At 36.0% G+C, this 19,276-nt stretch overlaps 2 protein-coding genes across 2 annotated transcripts; both read left to right on the top strand.

Moving 5' to 3' along the window:
* Positions 1-5,535: 5,535 nt before the first annotated feature.
* Positions 5,536-7,779, top strand: LOC118483090 (zinc finger MYM-type protein 1-like). Its single transcript, XM_035978652.1, has 2 exons — positions 5,536-5,671; positions 6,059-7,779. The coding sequence occupies exon 2, from the start codon at positions 6,071-6,073 to the stop codon at positions 7,313-7,315; it is 1,245 nt and encodes a 414-aa protein (XP_035834545.1). The 5' UTR covers positions 5,536-5,671; positions 6,059-6,070; the 3' UTR covers positions 7,316-7,779.
* Positions 7,397-8,410, top strand: LOC110882537. The gene has a single exon (XM_022130529.2). It carries the CDS (start codon positions 7,397-7,399, stop codon positions 8,408-8,410), a length of 1,014 nt encoding a protein of 337 aa, XP_021986221.2.
* Positions 8,411-19,276: the final 10,866 nt, after the last annotated feature.

The following is a 19,276-nucleotide window of genomic DNA, read 5'->3' as shown; positions in this document are numbered from 1 at the left end:
ATTTCGATTAAGGATTTATACTTTCAAAGGTAAATACTTTTAACTTATTTTCCGTTATACGGGCTTGGGTTACGGTATATAGCATACCGCTTGATCGAGCATCAAATTCTCCACCTTGAGTTGGTAATTGAATAAATTTGATCGGCTCGTTTAAACAGTCTTGTTACTTAAAAGCCTTTGGGGGGGTTAATGACCATGTCCCGGATATCCCTGGCATCATTTTACAAAATGGCCACGACCTAAGCGCGGAGTGTAGGCGTACACTCGTCAGTGCATAAATAGTCGCTGTGGTGTGTCTATTGATCTTTAACCCGGACTTGATCCGGGCTACTGAACGCATAAGGAACATGTAATTCGTTCACAAGATTATATATTTAAATAATTCTCCCGAGTTATAAAAGAGTTTGTGCCTAGAGCATTCAAATCAATTTTAATAAACATTTTTCAAAAGTGTCGGTTGAATGTATTTACCAGTGTAAACTGACGTATTTTCCCAAAAAGACTAAATGCAGGTACTATGCGTAATTGGCTGGATATTCTCCTTAAGCATCATAAAGAGTCTCGCAAGCTTAAGATGCCTTCGTCTGTTGAACAATACTTATATTTTTATTTGATCCCCTGTGGATACTTTTCGACTATTCGTAATACACTTGATATTACAAACAATGGTTGAAATATAATTATCTTTATGCTTCCGCTGTGCATTCATATATTGTGTGGTTTGACTATATTGTTGCCAACTACGTCACGGTAATCCCCCACCGGGCCCACCGGTGAGACACGTGGAAATCGGGGTGTGACAGGTTGGTATCAGAGCCAACATTGAGTGAATTAAACACTATGTGTTTAATCTCAATGACACAATTGCACATACTTGAGTCTAGACAAGAACATAGGACAAATTCGAATTGTTATTCCAGTTTGTCTTTTTATTGTTTATTGTTATTTAAACAATAATCCAAAACAAAACAGATAATCCAAAACATAGATCTTATACCGAATTCGATAATGAAATAGTCACTAAACTCAATAATGTAATAAATAACATTCAACGATCACCTTATTGAACTAAAACCAAACATTTACAACTTCTGGTTAGATGACACATGTGACCCTTTGGGTATAAGCTGACTTATTCTATTTAAAGAGCACCTTATTTATCTTACAAATAAGAATAAATCATAAGATATACAATTTCTTTATCTACAAACAAAAATAATTAACATGAAACTGTATTTTTGCAATTAACTTTCTTATGACAAATCAAACTAAATAAACTGTATTTAAAAAGAACAGGAGAATAGCAAAACCCAAATTATTCATTTGTTTTGCTGAAAATAATTTGGGGAATTTATGCATTAAAAATACACTTTTGGACCATTTGGTGACCCCCTTGTACCGAATATTAAAAATGGACGTACCGCGCACCTGTTTTTTGTTCTGTGTACCGGAGCATACCTTGATCCAGGTGACTATGATCCCAGCGCTCTTAGATTCATATTTTTGACACGTTCCGGTACGTTTACGATTTTCGATTGGATACACCACGATCCAATAATAAAAGGTACATAAATGGGTCGGTTTGGTTTGTATCAAAATAGCTAACGGGTCAAAAGGGTAAAATTTAAGAATTTTGGCTAAAAATGATACGGGTCAAAGGAGTCATAATTTTTCCACTTGTGTATAAGCAGATGCAAAAATCCGCTTATTACTAATAACAGTTAATTTAACTTAAAGGGTAACGTTGCCATTTTAAATCAACCAAGCATTCTTAAACTGTTTACTAAAACAACTTATTTCACCATAAACACTTTTCTTTATCCAAGCAATATTTTGAAAAAACACATTAAAAAAATACAAATGGACTTATTATAACCCGTACCTTTAGCAAGCCTCGGATACTTGTACTCATTGTTGCAATTTCTTGCTATCCATCAACCATGTTGGTCTGCATTGTAAAAAATGTGTATCATATTCTCCCATGATATAACTTCAAATAAGCACTCAGTATCATATTCTCCCATGATATAACAATGAGAAATCGTTTAAAAATCGGCAAATCAATAGGGTCAAATAAGCACTCAGTATCATCGATTTTAACAATATTATATATATAGTTTCACTACTTAGCATATAAGTGCATGAAAAGAAATGAAGAAGATGCAACATACCTTTCTTAATCTTATGTGTTATAGACTTGTATCAGTTTGTTGCTCTAAACTCCAAATCTCTTTGAGATTCAAGGAATCAAGTCCTCCCATCAAATCCTCAAAAAATATATATAAAAATCAAAACATGTCCAGTTAAAACATATTTTTATGAGAATCTTAATCAAAACTTATACGTAAGTATGATTTATGGGCGAGATCCAAAAATATAAATAATAAGAAACAAATTTAAGAAAATCGTTAAAAAAGAATAACAAACATAAACACAAGTACATGCATACCGATTTTTCTAATTAATACAACTTTCCTAATTCTTAGATATGTGTTCTTGGAATTCAAAATGAGTCTAGTAATACGTAGATTTGTGTTTTAATATATAATTGAAATTGATTGATTTATATAACTAAAGGAAAGGATGTTCTAATTTAAATTGAAGAAAATTAACATAATTTAGAAAGTGGAATATAGTTTTAAATTATCTATTCTAATTAATACAACTTTCCTGATTCTTAGATATGTGTTCTTGGAATTCAAAATGAGTCAAAATGTGTATTGAAAACGACTTGTTAAGAAGGAAAGTATTCAATGATAATAATGCATTAAAAGATAATTGAAATTTATTTAAAATCATTGTTGAATTGAAAGATGTAATTCGAGTGCAAGTATAAATATAAATAATAAGAATAGTATTTCAAATTTTAATCATATATGACAAAACTCAAATACGCAAAATTACTATTGCACTGACAGATAACAATATATCATCCAAACAACTTTGTTATAAAACAAAACAAACAAAATCTAATTTCTTAAAAAAATGATGATAAATGATGCAAAACCGGAAACAAATACACCTAATACATTCCTAAATCCTAATAACATTGAAATCACAAAAACAACTAATATCTTCAAAACCCTGAAATCAATGAAATTAATAAATCACAGCAATCATAATATGTTAGCTACTGTTGAAGAAATCGAAGAATGAAGATAGAGTATGTATATGCAAAATAAGGCCAAAAAAAAGGATAAACCATCAAACATGAAAACATAATCGAAGAAAAATTACAATAAAAACAAAGATCAGATCAAACCAAACAAAAGGAAAACACACCTGGATTTAATCGAAAAAGTAGATAAAATCCTGGATGATTTATGCGCTGGTGGAACCCTAGCCGTCGACCTTTCATTGTGTCATTAAACCACCACCTTCCTAAGACCAGGAGAAACCCTAAACTTTACATTGATTTTTGATGAAACATAGTTGTAATGAATCATATTGATTTTCGATGAAACATACCTGGAGATTCGGATTTTCACTGTAGCTTTGATCCGGTTCGCCGGAGATTCGTATTTTCACCGGAGTTCGATTTCTGGAATTTCTCTCACTACAAATCCTTACTTTCACTCTCTAAAACAAAAGGCGAAGATGAACAGACGAAGATTATGATGAATTTTGATGTTAATTTCTGTTTCTCTCTTCAAATAAACTTTGAAACAAATATGGATTCTCAAATAAACTTAAAAAGAAATCAAGATTAATGATAGAAAATTGATACCTGCAGTTTGTATAGTGTGGTTCAAGTAGCGACGAAGGATCCATTAGGGTTTTGGTAGATGACGGCAGAAAAATGAAAGAACAGAGACACGAATGTGGGAATTTAGGTTTTAAATGGATTTTATAATAGATCCGAATACATGGGTCGGTTACTAAAACAATCAGGCTCCGCGTGCAATTTCTAGACCCGATGAGTTTCCCGCCAAAACCCAGTGTGAGAAGCTCTAAAAAGCTGCCACATCAGCAAAAATTAACACATTTATTATATATAATAGATTAGCTTCCCATCTTTTCGTCATTAGTTAATTAAATTTTGGCTCTATATATGATGTACTTTTAGTTTTGATTAGTCTCTTTTTTTGTATTATTATTAGTTAGTTTCCCATCTTTTCTTGCATGCATATATTTTCATATATGTTATTGTTTCTTATGCTAGTTGATTCTAGCAACCTAATGGATCGTAAAATATAACCTAATGTCGAGCAAAATATAACACAATCCTGAAAAATATAATACAATGTTGAGGAAAAAAGACACAATAAATTGTAAAAAGGACACAATAACGCAAATATAAAAATAACACAATGGTAAATAAAAAGACACGATGATATAAACAAAATTCTAAAATCTACAAAGGGTATGGTTGGCAAAAGTAGCTGGTGGCTGGAAGCTGGTAGCTGGTAGTTGTGGCTGAGAGCTAGTAGCTGTAGCTTTTAAGATATATTTGGTGTTTGGCAGAGTAGCTAGAGCTTTTAATAGAATATATAAAATAACCAGAATGGACATAACGAAAAATTTAAAAAGTTTGTGCATTAAAAAGTTTATTATCTTTAGAGGTTAAAATAGTCATTTTTCCCTAAAAGTTTGTAGCTCCTTCTAAACGCTACTAGTAGACGCGTTCAACGAAAAGCTTCAAGCTCCTAACCTAAAAGCTTCAAACTCCTTCAACCAAACAAGGCTTTTTATTGAGTATGAGTTTTTTCATAAAAGCTTAAAGCTAGAAGCTCTTAAAAGCCCTTAAAAGCTCCATGCCAAACATACCCAAAGTATAAATCCAGAAGTGAAAACCTAAAAGATCATATCGTAGAGTTCGATAAGAGGGTTCCAATGCCTCTTGAATGAGGTCAACTGGAGTCTATTTAAAACCTTTTTTTACGACTTCTTATTTTTAGACCTTGTGTAATGGGGCACGACCTCACGGCAAATCCAACCATGGCGCCCCCATAGCGCCGACAACACCACTACGGCGGGCGCTATGGGGTGGGCAAATCCTTCTCCCATGATGATATTTGCGGCGCCATCTTCTCCACAATGCTTCCGCCCACTCATACATATATATATATACATACATATGTATAATGGAATGGGTTATATAACTCCCTTACCACTACACCCTCTTGTGGTATAAAGCCATATAACGCCCCTCTCTTACACATTTCGCCACTTGTCGCATAACCAGGGGCGGACTTACGTGTAAATTACGGGTTCCCGGGAACCCAGTCTTTTTTTAATTTTTAGTGTAAATATATATAAGAAGCTGAAAAGGAACCCATAAGTATATTATAAAAGGAACCCATAAACATAAAAGGCCTTGGTTCCACTGGTTATAATCTCGCTTTTCTTCCTAACCCACCCGGGTTCGAATCTCGCCACTGCATATATTTTAGTCCGGTTTTTTTTTAATTCTCTTTTAGTTTTTTTTTTCTTTAAACTAATAAAAACATTAAAACCCATTTAGGGTTATATTGTAAAACATACGCCGCACAAATACTGAAATACACAAACAAGCGAACACTCGAACAGCAGCAGGCAGCAACGAACAGCATTATCTCCGCCACCAGTCCGCCTCCGGCCTCCGGCCTCCGCCCTCCTCCGGCTCCGGCTGCTCCGCCGGCTCCGGCTCCGGCTCCGGCTCCTGATTATCATCATCTCAGTTCGATTTCCGGTTAGTTTTAGAGTTAGTTTTAACTTTATATCTCTTTGTTTTATACGAATTAATTGATTATCATCATCTCAGTTCGATTGATTACTCGATTGATTACTTGATGTACAGCTTTCATCTGTTGATTACTTGATTACATAAAAATTGGGTTTAAAAATTGGGGTTTTAAGTTAACAGTGGGTTTAAAAATTGGGTTTAAAAATTCCATTAAGTAGTTTTTAATAAAAATTGGGTTTAAAAATTGGGTTTCATCTGTTCTGTTGATATTGCTTACTTGATTAAGTGGTTTTTAAGTTAATGTTGCTTACTTGATTACAGAACAGTTCGATTAAGTGGTTTTTAAGTTAATATTGATGCTGAGAGTTAATATTGAATTTGTTTGGTATTTAGGCATTATCAGTTATGCAGAAGAATATTTCAAGTTTCTTTCAAAGGCAACCACCACCTAACATTGAATCGTCGTCTTCAACTAGTAAACCCTTGAAAATCGTTTTGGATGATCTTCCGTGGGATCCTTCCGAAAGGAAACCAATTTCATCTTATCACCCTAGTCAAAAAGATGAAATTAGACGAACATATTTGCTTCGAGGTCCATGTCAACCGAAAGGGAAAAAAACAGATTTTCCACAAACACTTATTGGTAATAGTGATAAGTTAAGACGGTTCAATCCAAAATGGTACACAGAAAAGCATGGAAATTGGTTGGAATATAGTGTCAAAGCGGATAGAGTGTATTGCTTACATTGTTACTTATTCAAAGAAAGTGGACAAAAAGATGCATTTGCGAGTGAGGGGGTACAATGTTGGCATAGGAAAGAAGAAAGATTCGAAATTCATGTTGGTAAAAGCAATAGTTTTCACAACAGGGCGGTTCAAAAAGGAGAAGACTTACTTAAAGAAGCCCAATCTATACCAGCGGTTCAAAAAAAACCCGAGCAAAACAAAGAATATAGAATCCGATTAAGTACTTCGGTTATACTCGCTAAAGGATTGTTGAATGGCGGATTACCTTTTCGGGGTCATGATGAATCTGAAGCATCCTTATATAGAGGACATTTCATAGAGTTTTTAAAATTGTTCGCACAAATAAATGAAGAAATTGCAAAGTATATATTAAGTAATGCTCCGAAGAATTGCCAAATGACGGCTCCATCAATACAAAAAGACATTTGTAATTGTTTTGCAGAAGAAGTGTTAAAGATGATATTTGAAGAGCTTGGTGATGATGTCTTTTCTTTATTAGTTGATGAATCGAGGGATATTTCTAAAAAGGAACAAATGGCCGTGGTTTTGAGATTTGTTGATAAATTAGGATTTGTGAAGGAGCGATATATTGGTGTAGTTCATGTTATGGAAACAACCGCTTTATCTCTTAAATCTGCAATTGATGAATTATTTGCTCACCGCAATTTAAATTTGGGTAGGGTTAGAGGCCAAGGATATGACGGTGCAAGCAACATGTCCGGTGAGTTTAATGGTTTGAAAACTTTGATTTTGAAAGAAAATTCTTCGGCATATTATGTTCATTGTTTTGCCCACCAACTTCAACTTGTTGTTGTGGCCCTTGCAAACAAGCATCTTGAAATTTGTAGATTTTTTAAGGAAATAACAGATTTAATAAATGTTGTTGGTGCATCGTGCAAATGAATAGATTTGCTAAGAGAAAGTCAAAGAGAGCTTTTGGCATTGAATCCGGAAGTTGTAATCGGAAGTGGAAATAATCAAGAAATGGCACTTACAAGACCCGGAGATACACGTTGGAGCTCTCACGAAAAAACACTTCTTCGTTTGCTTACCTTATATCCTTGTGTTATTGAAGTGCTTGAATATATAGAAACTTCGGCATGGGAACCAATTCACAAAACTCAAGCAAATGGACTTCAATTATACATGAAAAGTTTCAAGTTTGTATTTTATTTACATTTGATGAAACATATCTTGGGAGTTACTAACTTATTGTGTGTCGCTCTTCAAAGAAAGAATCAAGATATTTTGAATGCAGTTGAGTTGGTTAGATCAACCAAAGAAGAATTACAAAGGTATCGACTTGAAGGCTTTGACTCACTTTTAAAAGATGTCACATCCTTTTGTGACAAGTATGATATTGAGATGATTAACATGGAAGATGAGCATGTTGACCCGAAAAACAGAAGAAGAAAGACCAATATCACCAATCGTCATCATTTTGTGGTCAATAATTTCAACACGGTTCTCGACATGCAAATTCAAGAGCTTGGAAACCGTTTTAACGAGGTAACCACTAACTTGCTTACGTGTATGAGTTCTTTGAGCCCGCGTGATAATTTTAGTTCCTTTAATAAACTAAACTTGCTAAAGTTGGCCGAAATGTATCCGTATGATTTTACTTTTGATGAAAAAGATAAGCTTATCGATGAACTCGGCCACTACATTTCTAATATGAAAAGAGATAGTCGGTTTGATAACCTGAATGGGGTTAGTGATCTTGCCAAAAGGATGGTGGAAACAAGGAAACACATTGAGTATCAGTTGGTCTATCGTTTAATAAAGTTGTCACTAGTTTTACCGGTTGCAACGGCTAGTGTTGAAAGGAGTTTTTCTTCAATGAAGCTTGTGAAGACAGAATTGCGTAATAGAATGGGTGATGGATACATGAACGATTCTTGCATTTGTTACATTGAAAATGAGTTCTTACAACAAGTTTCCGTTGAGAGTGTAATGCAACGTTTTCAAAAGATGAAAACCCGTCGTCAACAACTTTAGGTAGTTTTTTTATTTGTAAAGACTATCGTATTTTATATTGTGTTTTTAAATTTCTAATGACGATTTTCTTTTCATCGTTGTATCGTACTTTTATTATGTGATGAACCTTACCCGATCCGAACCATCGAACCGACCCGAAATTCTTTATGTTCGGTTACATGAAATTGGAGTATCTAAAAAAGTGAACCCAGTGAAAAATATTCCTGGATCCGCCACTGCGCATAACGCCCTCAAAAGGGCTTTATGATTACACATGAACTTATTAGACTTTGTATTTGATTTTAACACATACGACTTATTCTATTTTCAATAGTTGAAAAAATTAATTAATTAATTAAAGAATAGGTTTTATTATTAAGAGCCTCTTTGGATTTTGGTACTAAATAACTATGTTTAATCCTGCCGGGTTTTAGCTCATTGTGAGCTGGTCAGTTTATCAACACAAGCCAATCTTTTTCGTTCAATAAAAAAAAACTATGTTTAAGTGTTGATAAATGTAACCTCTAGCTAAACGACATAAACCAAGCATTTCATTCTTTTTGTTGAAATTAGAGTTTAACCAAGAATTAATGAATGTTTTGTATATCTCGAAATAAAAATTAATACTTCAACGTAATAATTAGAACCTATTTTGATAAGGAAGCTAACATGAATCATATATTAGCTTGTTTCATGTATGATCCACAATTAACCATTTCTGAATTCTTGACCTATCTTGCTACCTTTCCTTTTATGTATAACATTTCATGTGCTCATTTTCAAACATCCTTGGATTCATTAATTTTTTCCTTTCACATAAATATAACGACACCGCAATAACCACGATCTTTCTTATAAAGCATACAGATCGATTCTTGACTGCACCATGAACAATAAGAAATCGAGCATCGAGCGACTGATCGAGAACCTATCTGCCTAACTTTTCTTTTGTGTAGCTAGGATTTAACTATCCTTAATGTTTTGGATTTCGTATGTTCATTTTCAAACATGTTTCATACGTTACTTTGATCCATGCATCACCTTTTTCTTTATGAAAGTATATTTAACGGACTACTAATCCCCCACAGTCCCTTTCAGACACGCCAATAACCATGAATAAGTTGATAAAAAGCTTCGATTCTTATAGGTAAAACAATGAACATGTACAAGTTACACATAATCGTATGCCTAAATGACTCAACAGAGATCACTTTAAAACTGTGCTAATTAATCAAATATATCAAAGTGCACTAACCAAATTTTTTTGCTACATAATAAGTAAAGAAGTACTATTCTTCCACACATTGATTACTATGTATGGGTTTGATAATTGTATTAATCAAGTAGAAAGAAACACAACTGTACATCACTTCAAAACATACTTTTTTCAATGTGTATGAATGGCTTCGTCATTGTGAGTGGCTATGAGATCGTGACAGTGTCAACGGATCATAAATAATGTTGGTATTTTTGAAAGAGAAAATTATGAAAATAGCCAAGACCAGGGTTGAATTACGAAAATAGCCACCTCATGCGTTCTTGTAGTGGCGCATCATGGATTCAAATGCGTGGGATGCGTCTGGAAGTCTTAGGATGCGTCTTTGGAGCGATACCCAATAGAAAATGGACACGTGGCGGCAAACTCATGCGTCCTTGGAGTGGCGCATCACGGATTCAAATGTGTGGGATGCATCTGGAAGTCTTGGGATGCGTCTTTGGAGCGAAACCCAATAGAAAATGGACACGTGGCGGCAGACTCCTCCAAGGGGTCAGACAAACTCTTCCAAGGGGTCAGACAGACTCTTCCAAGGGGTCAGACCTGACGCCTTGGATCTCACACTCGGAGGAGTCTGCCTGACTCCTTGGAGGAGTCTGTCTGACCCCTTGAAGGAGTCTGTCTGACCGCTTGGAGGAGTCTGCCGTCACGTGTCTATTTTCTATTGGGTTTCGCTCCAAAGACGCATCCCACTGTTTCCAGACGCATCCCGCACATGATGCGCCACTCCAATGACGCATGAGGTGGCTATTTTCGTAAGTCAACCCTGACCTTTGGCTATTTTCGTAATTTTCTATTTTTGAAAAGGTAAATGCGATGTTGATGGTCAATGTTATGTGTTTGATATGAAATGGGAAAATGAGTAAAATGTGTATAGTCACATAGATGGGTGAACAAACTTTGATATTGTTTACAAGTAAATAGGTAATATTTTTGGTAAACAGTTTAGTTATGTTTTCCACTATAAAATTGAGGGCTATCACTGAAAGATGTACCTATCAAAGATGCGGGTACATCGTAAACATTGAATGGATTGGTCCAAACATTATGTGATGCATTAACCATATGAAAACACGCGTTTCGACGTATCCAATTGAACTCAATGTAACATCTATAAGCATTGTGATTGGATCAAAGCGTAAATCGAATTCATATCATACAATCATAACATATTGTATGTGACCCGACTTATACATAGAAAACGTAACATATATGAAGGAAAAACTGACACATGTAATCAAAGTGAGTAATTAGAGATTTTGATAAAAGGGGAAAAAAGAAACCACAATATGACTCCACTCGGTCTCAAACAAAATTTACGAAATATACATAAAATAAGAACGAAAAACATTTATGACCTGACTCATTTGCCAAAAAGTTTACGTCGAAATGTAGAACAACGCGAATTTATACCGAAACGTACATAAAAATATACACGTAAAAAATGGTTTCCTTAAACGAAAACGTATTGTATTTAACCTGACTCGTTTCCAGAAAGAAGTTTACGTCGAAACGTAGAGCAAATCATGTTTATACCTACATGTACATACAATATGCACATAAAAAATAGTTTTTAATAGGTTAAAAATGTTCGTAAAACCATGCCAAGTAGCACCAATGTCACACCACCCTCAACATCGGAAAAGCTCATAAAATAAAATAGATAAAATGGAAAAAATTATACCGAACAAAAAGCAGACGTAAAATCATTGAAGCACGCACACCCGTTACAGTGTTTTAAATAATAATTAGGGATAACAATGGGTCGGGTTTGGGATGGGTTTAGGTAATCCCAAACCCAAACCCGGTTAGATAACCTTGTTAGGCTTGTAAATGAATCAAACGAACATGAACGAGGCATGTTCGTGTTCGTTCGTTAAAGTTTAACCGAACAAACGATTGGACATGAACCTTTTAACGAACGGATTTTCTTGTTCGTGTTCGTTCGTTTAGAAATGAAAATGTTTGTGTTCGTTTATGTTCGTTTATTAATAGTGTAAATGAACAGTTCAAGAACATAAACAAGCATAAACGAATGCAATCTCACATAAGCGAACCTAAACGAACATAAATGAGAAAACATAAACGAAAATAACTAAAGATAAATTAACGAACACAAATGATGAAACACCAATTAAAAGTAAACGTGAATATCCAAACATAACCATCTTAAAAAAAGAACTTCAAGTGTAATAAAGTCGTTAAAATTATAGTCTAATAGACACTTCAAAGCACCATCTTGAATTCACTAATTCACCACTATGATCAACAATGCACCAACTTCATTCTAACTCAATGTATATGACAATGTCACGAAACGTTACTTGTCAAACCTAAATTACATATGTAACTTTTAGTGCTTACCTACTATGGAAAAACGAAACAAGTCAGAATTGGGTAGGTGTAGTAGAGAAAAAGAAAAGGCTAAAAATACAAACGAGTCCCAGACCCAATTATCTGACCCCAAACGTGTCGGGTTTCGGGTTTACCCATCGCGCTCGGGTTCGATTGCCATCCTTAGTGTTAATGGGAAGAAATTAGACAAAAACGTAAAATATAGAAAAGAATAACTAAGTCGCTCTGAGACCCGTCCGTTGCAGCGAACTTGTCAAACAGGGTAAAATAGACATGTTGCGACGGGCCTGTCAGATGTGTAAAAATAAACCAAAAAACGTTGAACCACGCACGCACGCACGTTGTGATGTCATACCCCAACCGATGGCAGAAACATCGGGGCGTGGCACTGAGCGAAACAGATTGTCCAGAAGTTTCCATAACAACATAATTACCAATTATTTAAAACATCATGTCCCATACCATGACATAAAAGATAACATAATTATTACAGATAAAATCTAGTCAAATTGTTCTGTTCTGACAACTTAGATTTCAAATACAGACAATTCATTTATTTGTTTCTAGACCTTTCCTAGCCTCGATTTCACAGCAAGCAAAGCATTCAAAGATCTTATGCACCTGCCACATACGTTAAAGTAAAAGTCAATACACATAGTGTAAAGGTGAGCATACAAGTTTAGTAGATATATAGAGTTCGAAATCGTTACACATAACCAGCACGTACACAGTGTAAAATGAGGCATGTTAGTTATCGACATGAACCTATCGATACCAATGACTGCAGGTTGACTGCCCAAGGCAGTTTGTAATACACACTCACCACTGTGAGCCATGTAACGAATTGTCCTTAACAACCCCTGAGTAAACAGGTGCTGAGTCCAAACTGTAGTACTATCGTTGCTAAGGCAGGTAGACAGCATTCCATGTGTAAACATAACAAACAAGCATTCATTAAGTCACGTATAACATGCGGTAACGGTTAGCGTTAAAGTATAGCGTGGTGTATTCGATGTGATTTAGAATAAATAACGTATGTAACACCCAAAAGTGCGTAAAGCAAAAAGGGATCGAGTATACTCACAGCGATGATGGATTGAAGGGAGCGCGTAGAGCGAGGTTAGCCTGATCAGAACGATAGCACAAAAGATAAGCGGCACGTAAAACAGTGCAAGACACAGTGGTTTGGACGGTAATCCGATCGGGTGGCCGGTCGATTGGGTGACAATCCGTTCGGATGGTCATCCGATCAGGTGACCATTCGATTGGATGGTTACCTCGTTTGGGATGGATGTGTTTGTGTATGATGGCTTGTGCTTTAAAGTTTTCGTTGTATCATTTTAAAAATAGAGAAGTATCTCTACCTTTCAGGCCGGTCGATCGAACGGCAGCTCGATCGGACGGCAATCCGATTGGCGAGGCTTCTCAGTTTTGAGAACAAGTTCATAGTCGGACGGTCACTCGATCGGATTTTAATCCGATCGGTTGGCCATCCGTAGGCTTTGAACATGTTGAAAATTCTTTAAGGGTTGAAGTCAGAACATCACATGGTCGGGTGGCAATCCGTTCAACGTTCAGACCTCAAATGTGAAATAAAGGTTAAGTGTGGGACCAAGGTGCAAGCCGATCGGGTGGTAACCCGAGCGGGTGGCAATCCGATCGGACGGCAGTCCGATCAGATGGCAATCCGTCCTGGTCGACCTTATCGTCTTACACTTGGTTGCTTTGAAAATCTTGTAGTTTCATCGAGACGGTGTGACAACGTGCTAATCAACAGAACCCCGTCTTGACCCTAGTGACCTGATCGAACAGGAATCACCCAAGTTCAACCAGTTAACCGGTTCAAGACGGTTGTTCTTGGTTAACCCGAAATCGGTGGTCTCGTGGATAAAATCTAGATCTTGAACCAACACAACACTAAGAACGAGTAGAGGTCAGAACGAGATCCAATTTCATCGGTTTTGAGTGCATTGAGTGTAAAAGAGTTGAAAGAAAGTTAGAAACCATCTTTCAATCCTTTTTCACCATGAATATGTTCAGATCTATGCAAGATCCTTGTTTATTTGTGTGAAAATCGTTCAGATCTAGGTTTTTCTTTGGTGGATTGAAGCCAAAACATGAATTTCATAAGAACACCATGATGACATCATCCTAGAACACCTCAAATCCAGTGATTTCACGGTTAAAAGTTAAGATTCAAAAGATAGAACGGTGTAGGAGTGCGTATAGATGAAGAAAGTACATGATTTAGGTTGAAAACTTACAAAAATCGCGAGAAATCTGAAGAAAAGTGGGCAAGAAGCGCTGGTCGGACGAGAGGTGCAGAAAAAGTAAGTTTGTGATGTTGACAGGGGTATTTATAGGGTTTCCATAAAAGGAAAGGGGGAAGAGGGCTGGTCGATCGAGTGGCAGCTCGGTCGGCTGGCCACTCGATTGGAGTGATTTACGTGACGAGTTTTGCGGATTCGATTCACGTGTCGAGCGTTGCGATGCGATGCAGTTTCTTATTCAAATTACTTTTAATCCCAACTACTATATCTAACATATAATCATCCTAATTAACTCGCGTTTAGCGTTTGCAATTCGATTGCGATTGAGTTTCGATTGCGTTTTGATTTATTACCACACATAAACATAAATAAACACGCACAAGTAACACATAGAGACACACAAACACATGTAAAACAATTTCCAGAACACAAAATTTGAGTTGCGAGCGCGATTGCGCTAAGCGATAAAGCGATGAAACATGCGATAAACATCGATAAATAGAGATAAAATCTCGATTATTAATAAATACTCCACATAATACAACTAACGTAAAAATCATAAAAAGACTAACTATGAGTCAAAGAAGTCAAAACAGGGATTGAGCAAGGAGTGACAGCTCGCAATTAGCAATCTTTTCTTCCTTTGACTTCAATCTTGACTTTGACTTTGACTTTTCGAAACACGGGGTGTTACATGTGATGTGTTAACTCGCAAATTTTAGAACGAATTAAGCGCAAAACAAAAAACTTGTAAATGGGCAACAAGCTGCTGCAAGCCCCTTTAAAAAAGCAAAACTGATTATACTAAAAACAAAGCTTTAGGTCTTAGGGGTCGAGAAATTACTATGCACAACTTGCTAAACCTTTTTCAGGAATTCCATTAGCTCAGGGGCTAGGGAACCATTGTATCAAAAGCAAAAAGGATAAACATGTGTTGATTCTCTAAACAAGTTTTCTCGTGCTTTTAGCAACTATACCTAATTTTGCCTTCCATGCAGCATGGTCTGTGTAACGCCCAGCGTATTTGTACTTTCCATTTATAGCTTGTCTTGCTCGTATTTCTAATTTTGGAAACTTTGTATCATTGTACTCGTTCTTTCTTGTACTCGCTGTAAACTCCAGATTTTGATCATGAATGAAAAACTTGCACTTTCTTGTTACATACTATGCATACATCATAATACAATTAATCATGAGATCATTTGATACTTCTTTGTGATGCTTACAAACATATGTTGAACTTGTAAATATGTAACATACGTACTTTATACTATGCACATGTTGATTTGATCTTAAACATACTCATTTGTACACTTATGCAACTTTTGGAACATGTTACATATACTTAAAATACCTAAATAAGTCCCAAAACCCGTAACATACAACCTTGAAACATGTTACAAGTCAAGAAAACACAAAACAAAAACAAATGTGTTTCTGGCCAAGCTTTACGGACCGCAAAGCCTCCCCTTACGGTCCGTAAGGGTGTCTGGCGGGCAGAATATTTGAAATGGTCGCGGATTAGCACGAAATCCCAAGATTTCTTCTCCTCCAATGGCCTCTAATCCACCTCCAACCTCCTCCAATCAACCCTAACTCATTCCCCTATAAATACCCATCCTCTCCAAGCATTCTTACACTTTCACAACATCAAAATCTCTCTCAAACACTCTCAAGTTCTTGCAAATTTCAGAAGTTCGGACAGATTCATACACCTTTACAAAAGTGAGCATAACTTGCTCATTTCTTAACGAAATCACTCGATTCTTCTTCCTACTTGCTTGGATAATCATGGGGTTCGATTCCTAGACTTCTCCTTGGAGAAATCAGACCTGGAAATGCCCCAAAATAGTCCATAAACTTTCTGTTTGTTTTTATGTTCTTCAAAAACTTGTTTAAACTTACTTAACTTGTGTCTAACACATCTCATACCTATGTCCCAATGCTTACAACCTCGCTTATGGTTGGTTAAGCTTAAAAACAAGGTTGACACACTATAAATCAGAGGTTAAAACCTCAAATGCTTTCTGTTTTATGAGGGTATTTCACCCACAAGTCATGTTCAAGCTTGGTTCTTGATGAAGAGTGATTACGGAACAACTTGGGTTGTTCCAACATAAAATCCTCACATGGTTTGATGATTTCTCGTTAGTTAGGTTGTTTGAAATATTGTACTAATCCTAGTTCGTGACCCTCCTTGGTTGTTTTTACATCAAGTGAAGTGGTGAACATTCAAGGGTCCCTAAATGGAAGCATGTTCTTCCTACCCCATACATGACTTTCATGAAAACTCGAGGTGCCTAAATGAGGATTCTAATCCTCTACCTCCTATTTGAATTATTGGACTAAATAACATATAAAACCTAATATATGTATACACTCATTCGAACCTTTAATGTTGAACTTGTGTTTATACGTTAAAGTAGTAGAATATCATCTATGACCTAAAACCACAAGTATGATTCTAATGGGCATATTACCCATGAAAACATTCTAACCATATTGGTTACATAGTGTCATACAAGGGTTACTAAGTTAAAGATGATTACTTTTCGTAGCATACTTTATTCTACTTTATGATATGTTAAAACTCCGAATCTATAATCTTCCGTAAACGACAAACTCACACACCTTGTTTGCCTCGTGTAGAAGGACAAGGTGCTCCAAACTAATCCATCCACCAACTCACTCGCGGGAATTCAAGTAGGAGAAGCTTGCAACCACCGTGAGTATACTCGTATTCCCCCTTTTTACTTTTATCACTTTTGGGGTGTAACATGTTTTATCTATCAACAAACTTAACATGAACATTTTGCTTAAACACATGAACATTCCTATAACATGCTTGTATACGTGATGGCTTGATACTTTAAACTTGGGTGAAACTTATGTGTTGAATTTATCATTAACTTCGTACGAGCCAAACCGTGACATATGTAGCGCTATAGGATTAACGACCCGCCCTTTATCATCGGTAATGTCATGAGCATATTGCGTTTCCTTGGTTTGATATGTTAGACACATGCCATGTTTAAATGTTTATCTTGAATCACATGCTTGCTATGAGGAATTGTTTAAAACTTATCTTATGCTATGTATGTATCAAACTTGTATACTCGCCTTTGCTTTTGCATTGAATTATTTTAAACATGTTACAGGTTGATGATGACGATGCTATGAAAAGAAGTAGTGTTGATGCCTAGATACACATATAGACGTTTAGGTTTAATATGTTGTATCAATTTTGTTATGTTGTCATGTTATTTTGTTAAACTTGTTGTATTTGAATTTCTTGTAATGTTGACAATTTATCTTATGAAATGAAATCGGATTATTTAAATACTTGTCACAATTATTAGCGTTATGATGTCTCGAGCAATCTTCACACTTCGTCTCATCCCGATGTTTCCGCCATTGGTTGGGGTGTGACAGATTGGTATCAGAGCCATAACTATAGGGAATTAGGAAAATTGCTATGCTTTTGCCCTAGTCTATAGTTTTAGGAACTTTGTCTCTTATTTGTTGTTTAAAACTTTTGTACTCTACCATGCATGCTTCCTAGCTACACTTCTTGTTATTAAATTTATGCGCCTTTCCTAAGGCTAACACGAATACACTTATGCTATTTTATACTCTTGTAACATCAATGAGACAACTTTACCAAAATAGGCGTGAAACCCACAATTTGGTAAACGACTCTCACTCTACCTTTAATCTATTTTTGCACGAAATTTCACCATTAAGATAGGAGTGACATCCACAACTTAATGGTAATTTCCATTTCAACTCTAGTGGACCCTTGTCAAAGTGTCAAAAATTTTATTTTTTTTGGCCGACAAGTACCAACCACATTTATGGTACGAGATCGTCAAGTTAGGGGTGAAACCCGCATCTTGTCGATTAAGTCCCATTCCTTGATTTTTATTCTCGCCAAAGTCCCGAATGTTCCAATCATTTAGAGATGTGTAGTAACCGGAAGGGTAAGATACCGTTAATCGCTTCTCGACGAGAGTATCTTACTTATAGGCTAAAGCACAATATCTCTAAATCGAAAGGACTTTCGACCCACTTTGGAATTGTCGACGTTTCTCGACCCGAAACAATCCTATGTTTTATTGAGCCTCTCTTTTATGTATCTCAATTTATATGTGATTTTATACTTGAACGTTCATTCGTTTCGAAATGTTGTTTTAATCATTTCGCACGTTACCGCAATCACAAACAATAATAATTCTCTTGAACAAACTAAATTTATACCTCTTTACGCAAATTATGTGTTATACTTGTTGAATGTATGTTGGAAACTTATGCTCTATGTGAACTTTACTTGATACATGAACACTTACTTGCTTTTACATACACAAACCTTATTTTCAATTAATGATCAAGTCTCATCCTTTCCTTCTTTTTTCAATCTTTTAGATGTCGTCTAGTTCCTCCAAGAGACGCAAGTCAAAGAAGGGTTCGACTTCCACCGCCATGTCTTAAAAAGATTGCATGAAATTTATGGCCAAGCAATTTGCTAAAGTCCTACCCGACATCGTTAGCAAGATTCAAACCGATTCACCGCATGGCTCGGTTGACTCAAAGGCAGACAAACCCAAACCGACCTTCCAATTTAAGCAATTCATGGCTTGTAAACCCTTAGAGTTTACTGGCAAGAATGGCACTACCGCCATGATGAACTGGTTCGATGCCATCGAGCTTACCTTCTTGCAAAGTGGTTGCCCTGACGAACTAAGAACCTTGAACGCAACTGGGGTGTTTCGTGAAAAGGCACTCGAGTGGTGGACGACTGAACGCAACAAAATAGGAAACGAGGTCGCACATGCTATGCCTTGGGACGATCTCAAACAGCTTATGAAAGACCACTTCTGTCCTCCTCATGAACTCCAAAAATTGGAGAACGAATTTTGGAACCTTACTCAGAAGGGGAGCAACATGGATGGCCTGATTACATGCTTTAAACAACTCAGTGTTCTCTGT

The sequence above is a fragment of the Helianthus annuus genome, chromosome 10 (assembly GCF_002127325.2).
Source record: "Helianthus annuus cultivar XRQ/B chromosome 10, HanXRQr2.0-SUNRISE, whole genome shotgun sequence".
Taxonomy (NCBI): Eukaryota; Viridiplantae; Streptophyta; class Magnoliopsida; order Asterales; family Asteraceae; genus Helianthus; species Helianthus annuus.
The sequence above is the reverse complement of the archived record's forward strand: the minus strand, read 5'-3'. Positions and strand labels throughout refer to the sequence as shown.